At 34.9% G+C, this 6,310-nt stretch overlaps 1 protein-coding gene across 1 annotated transcript; it reads right to left on the reverse strand.

Annotated features, from left to right (window-relative positions):
• Positions 1-2,258: 2,258 nt before the first annotated feature.
• LOC128551463 (cytochrome P450 1A1-like) lies at positions 2,259-5,475 on the reverse strand. Its single transcript, XM_053532326.1, has 2 exons — positions 4,511-5,475; positions 2,259-4,032 (listed from the first exon to the last, which is right to left on the reverse strand). The coding sequence occupies exons 1-2, from the start codon at positions 5,374-5,376 to the stop codon at positions 3,408-3,410; spliced, it is 1,491 nt and encodes a 496-aa protein (XP_053388301.1). The 5' UTR covers positions 5,377-5,475; the 3' UTR covers positions 2,259-3,407.
• Between the last annotated feature and the right edge of the window lie 835 nt (positions 5,476-6,310).

Below are 6,310 nucleotides of genomic sequence, written 5' to 3' on the forward strand. Positions count from 1 at the left end.
TCTATCCTTACAATAATGGGTATAAATGAAAAAAAATATTGTTTCATATTTACTTTTGTGAACTTTTTTCAATGAAAAATACCCATAGTGAATAATATATTTTTTTAATTTTGAAAAAACTCTTTCATAGAATTTTTTCTTTTTCTTCCTGTGTATAGATAATTGTATTGTGAGCATAAAAATGGCTAAAAATGTATGGGTCACCAGGCTAAATTTTATGTTAAGACCGCTAGAATACAACACCTGTTCGGACGGAAATGGCGCGAACCTGGCCAAATTGATTACATGTATGTTTGCTAAAAGTTTTAAAAAAGTTTTAAAAATTCTTAATTCTTTCTATAATTGAATACTAAATAATCTGAAAGGTGATATTGTCTTATCAGTACTAAGTCAATTATCTTACATTATATGAACAACACTGTCTTTGTACTAAAATGCGATGTGAAAACACAACCACAAAAATAGCAAGATACCTGTCAGGCACGATACTTGTCAATACAACATAAACCAGTATCAACATTTGATTACTGATATAACTTATCAAAAATGTTATTTCATTCAAAATTCCTCATATTTAAGATTGTCTGTACCATGTTTCAACAAATGTTGACTTCAGTTCAGTTTTCCATAGAAAGTGTCGGCTGCGCAGAAAGATGCGCATAAAAAACTATAGGAATTCCCTTTAAAGGGGCTATAACTCATGAACCCATGATGGGATCTGGCCAGTTTTACAAAAAGAACCGAGATATCATGCCAATACAAGTTGTGTGCAAGTTTTATTAAAGTTGATTGCAAAATGTTGTCTCTATCGTGTTCAAAGCAAAAAATAGCAAATTTTGGCCCTTTAAGGGGCCATAACTCTGGAACCCATGATGGGATCTAGCCAGTTTTCGGAAGGAACTGAGATATTATGCCAGTACAAGTTGTGTGCAAGTTTGATTAAAGTTGATTGGAAAATGTGGTCTCTATCATGTTCACAAGCCAAAAATGGCAAATTTTGGCCCTTTAAGGGGCCATAAGTCTGGAACCCATGGTGAGATCTAGCCAGTTTTCGAAAGGAACTGAGATATTATGCCAGTACAAGTTGTGTGCAAGTTTGATTAAAGTTGATCGGAAAATGTGGTCTCTATAATGTTCACAAGCCAAAAATGGCAAATTTTGAACCTTTAAGGGGCCATAACTCTGGAACCCATGATGGCATCTGGCCAGTTTTCGAAAGGAATCGAGATATTATGCCAATACAAGTTGTGTGCAACTTTTATGAAAGTTGATTGCAAAATGTTGTCTCTAGCATGTTCACAAGCCAAAAATAGCAAAATTTGAACTTTTAAGGGGCCATAACTCTGGAACCCATGATGGGATCTAGCCAGTTTTCGAAGGAACTGAGATATTACGCCAATACAAGTTGTGTGCAAGTTTTATTAAAGTTGATCACAAAATGTGGTCTCTATCATGTTCACAAGCAAAAATGGCAAATTTTGGCCCTTTAAGGGGCCATAACTCTGGAACCCATGATGTGATTTGGCAAGGTTTCGAAAGGAACCGAGATATTATGCCAATACAAGTTGTGTGCAAATTTGATTAAAGTTGATAGCAAAATGTTGTCTCTAGCATGTTCACAAGCCAGAAATAGCAAAATTTGAACTTTTAAGGGGCCATAACTCTGGAACCCATGATGGGATCTGGCCAGTTTTTGAAAGGAACTGATATATTGTGCCCATACAAGTTGAGTGCAAGTTTGATTAAAATCAAATACAAAATGTGGTCTCTATCGTGTTCACAAGTAAATTGTGGACGGACAACGGACTACGTGACAGGTGAGCTAATAACAATTATATTGCTTGTACTATATTTGATAAGTTAATATAAGAAACTGTGGCTCTTTCGTGTAAAAAGAAGACACCGAAAGCAAGTCGTCAAATTGTTTAGTATGAGTTCGAACCCTCACAAGGATTTCTTTTTCTATTTTTTTTCTTGTTTATTCTATCCCTTTTCAATTCTGTTCCCGTATGTTTCGTTTCTTTCTTTAATAATTTGTATTTGCATGTATGTCTGTATATTACAAATTTACTATTTTTTATTTATGTATTTAGTATATGATTTTAACTAATATTATCATTGATATGGCATACATTTTTATCAACTGCAGTAAGGGATTCAGCTATTTCTTTGTCATTGTGTCAAAGAGAAAATGAAAACATTTAAAAGTTTTTATGCAAAAATAAACAGGAAAAAGTAAACGTCGTCGCTGAGTTTTGAATCAACACGGAAAAAGATCCGTTTAACATAAATAGTATACTTTACGGCTAATTTGTAATTGGTAAGGAAACTAGAAATATTTAGATTTTGACATCGTACAAAAAATGTTGAATTCCACATATTTCAGTTTAATCTATTGATAAATGTGAAAAAAAGGTTATACATATCTGAACAAGGCTTGCAGCTAGGCTTGCAGCTAGGGGTAACACTCTGTAGCAAACGAATGCATTGCATTATATTCAGTTCTCACTAGCAATACAAAGCAGGGCATATATTTTTTCTGAAAACTGTAATACAAATACCTAGTGCATAATACAGTGTATTTAACACAATAAAATCGATTACCGTAGCGTTGTTCAAAATGACTGTGACTGGAATATTGTGCCTTTTGAAGTTATAGGCACAGTGATAATTTAGTTGTTTAGAGATTTTAAATGCAAATGTACATTTTCAAAAGTCTCCGGTTAATTCACTTTATGAACATAATATGGATGATACAAATATATGAAGACATTAACAAAAAATTCTCATCGAACGTATAACGTCATCTTATCAACATTTATATTAACAATTCTGATTCATGGCGGTGCTTTAGATTTTGAAAATGTTATCAAAGTCAGCCGCACCATTAGAAAACCAAAATAGTGCTTTTGCGACCAACATGGATCCAGACCAGCCTGCGCATTTCAAACCCTAAAGCAATTTGGGAAGCCGTTAGCGAACAGCATGGACCATAGCAAGACTGCGCAAATGCGTAGGCTGGTCTGGATCCATGCTGGTCGCAAATGCACTATGTTGGTTTTCTTATGGCGAGGCTCAAATTTTCGTTAATTGTCTACAATGAATTGTTTTGTTGAATATATAAGACTAGGATCTCGCTCCAAGTCATAGTTTTCACAAGCCGGTTTTAAAAATCTCCATTTTCTTATGATGTTTGTAAATAAAGCTATAATTCCGTTTCAACCCGAAATTCTCCAAAACATCGTCTTCATCCAAGTTCAAAAGATAAAATATGTTTGCATTTTTCCGTATATAATTTGTTGTTATCACCTTAAAGCGTTTAGGCCGAAAGTTTTGCGGATCTCCCCAAAATTCCTTGTCGTACGATACAGAAATGGCACACACCATTTTGAAAATGGCAGTCCAAATCATTGTCGTTCCTCCACTACAACACGAAACGGTTTTGGTGAGTATACAAGACCAGGGTCGGGTTCCATATCGTAACTTTCATCTGCAGGTTTTGAAAATCTACATCTTCTGATGACGTTTGTAAACAGAAGAAATTGCTCCATTCTTGCAAGAAATTCTCCTACACATCGTCTTCGTCCGAGTCCAAATGGTAAAATATGGTTGCACTTTTCCGTATTCAATTTATTGTTTTCGTCAATTAATCGTTCAGGGCGGAATGTTTGGGGATCACCCCAGAATTCCTTGTCGTACGATACCGAATGGAGATTGAAAAAGACCACGGTTCCTTTATCAATGTCGTATCCTCCTAATGTAGTGTCTTTAATTGTAAGCTTTGGCAGTGCAAATGGAACAATTGTGGTCATTCGCATTACTTCTAAAATTGTCGCTTCCGTATAGGTAAGACGGGACTTGTCCACTAACTCGATTCTGCGCCCGCTTCCTATGACTTCATCGATCTCGTGCTGGACACATTCTTGAACTTCTGGATACATGGACATGTATAAGATGAGCCACTGAAGCGATTTGTTACTTGTATCGAATCCAGCACCTTGCAAATCCGCAGTGCTATTCAGCAGTCTTGACCTGCATCGGCAAATTAAATTTTATTAAGCATTGAACACAATGTAAGGTGTTGACTGTAAACACATTGACACGAATATGGCACGTGAACGTTTTCAACTTTAGCACTAGATACTACATAATCAATACTGTTGATAATATGTCCACAAATTATTTAGCAATTCATTGATCAAAAATAATGAGAAATTCTTAAAATCTATATCAACGAAATATATATCCGAGATACAAATGACTAAATTACGTTACTTGCTAACTAATGTTCCTTCATTATTTTAACTTTTGACACAGATATTTTATATAGCTACACTACGGATATTCCTGAACAGCATTTTTCTGACTCTTAATTAATAAAGTAACGTACGTTTGCTCCCGATTTAAACACCTTTTGTATTGTGTGCTAATACTTATCTCTACAGAATATCTTTAAGATTCAAACATTATTTAGAAGTCCGAAATCGAAATGAAATTTGCAAACGATTACCTAGTCAATCCACGTTCATTTCTATTCTTTCCTTGCAGGTCTGCAGCTAAAAAAGTATCAGTGATGTCCCTGACATTACCAGGAGAAAATGATCGGATGTGGTTTTCAATTCGCCCTTTCCGAATTGCTTCCACGTAGATGTTCATATTTCTGAAGCCAGTAATTTTCCAAGGCATCAAATATCGTAACCATGGCAATACGTCAGCAGGATTTCCGCTTCCTGTGAATTTAATAAATTTGTTTGCAGATTCAACCATTCTGTTCAATTGTTCTTTCAAATCAATACCACGTCCGTACAACATTTGATAGATCACACTCCCGGTAGCATATTGTATATTCTCCCTAATATCTACAGGTTCCTGTTTTGACTTCTTTAACAAATTCTCAACAAGCTGGACGGCTTCTTCAGATATCAGATCTTCTGTAAATCTACTTTTACGACAAGTAAAATGTCGCAAGGCAGTGGCGACTACTTTACGATGTTGTAAATAAATATCATCAAAAGGTCCAAATGCAAGTGAAATTTCTCCAGTAATTTCTTGTAACAGTTTTTGTGTCATGAATTCCGGTCGGCCCGAGAAAGCATCATCCGTTTTTTCAGCAGCTTCTTTGATTGCTTCATACCCATTCACAACAACGGTATTCCAGCTTCCCATTCTAATACGGAACACGTCTCCATACTTCTGTCCCCATTGCGAAAACGTGATTGGAGGACTTTTTCCAAAAAACGGCAAATGACCGAGAACTGGCAGACCAAATGGTCCGTTTGGATAACGTTTTCGTTTTACAACAACAAAAAGTTTAAAAAGTAAAAGGTTTACTGTAAATGCAATGAGCAGAACACTTATAGTAGAAATTTCAATCATCGTTAAAATGTAATTCAGTCAACGAAAATATAGTCACAAACTTGATAAAAAAGTCAATGAATATTCTGAATTTCAAAATGCAAAATCCATCCATCTATCGTTTAAATTGTGTTCTACTTAACTACCCTGTTTACATAAGCGTTTATATAAATAGCTGAATAATATCCGTGACCGCACATAAAGATAAATAAAGTTTTTGGTCATTGATGTGCTTGACCTTATGTCAGTAAACTTAGTTCACAGGTACTATTCCCAAACGATGGTCTGTTGTTTACAAACGTCGTATGCACAGTAATTAGTTCTGTTTGGTATGTTTTGAGATCTATAATGGACCAAAACTTTTCTACACTCTGTACATAATTCTAAACATAATAAAAACACACATTGATGATGTCAGTCAATAAGATATGAACGTATTCCGTCATCTTTATTCAATTTTAACGACAATACCACAGAGGTCCTTTAATAGGAACAGGTTAGTATGTCTTACCGTATATATCGTAAAGACTCTGTTTACAATTATGCTTGCTTTTATATTCTCTTTAATATTACGAAAAGGCTGATAATAAAACACTTTGTTACCTACATTTGTATAGGTTTGGTAAATGAATTACTTTTTTGTCTGCCTAGCGCGGAAAGACAACGATATCTTGTAGTAGACCGCCTTATCTTTTCTCTAATAGGGCAAAACAAACTATACACGCACGCATGGTGACATCATAATGCTGACGCCATTAAATAAATGAAATATTTTATTATTAATATAAGATCTTTAAACCTTTCCAGTTATAAGCATTTATTCCCGTCAGTGAACTCTATTTTTCTGAACTTTTCTGAGCCGATTTTCGTGACAATAAAAAAAGCGCAGCGCCATCTACGAAAATAGAGTTGACTTACATTTAATGACGGTTGTTTTTTTGTTGTTGTTTTTTTT

This window comes from Mercenaria mercenaria, unplaced genomic scaffold, assembly GCF_021730395.1.
Source record: "Mercenaria mercenaria strain notata unplaced genomic scaffold, MADL_Memer_1 contig_1109, whole genome shotgun sequence".
Lineage (NCBI taxonomy): Eukaryota > Metazoa > Mollusca > Bivalvia > Venerida > Veneridae > Mercenaria > Mercenaria mercenaria.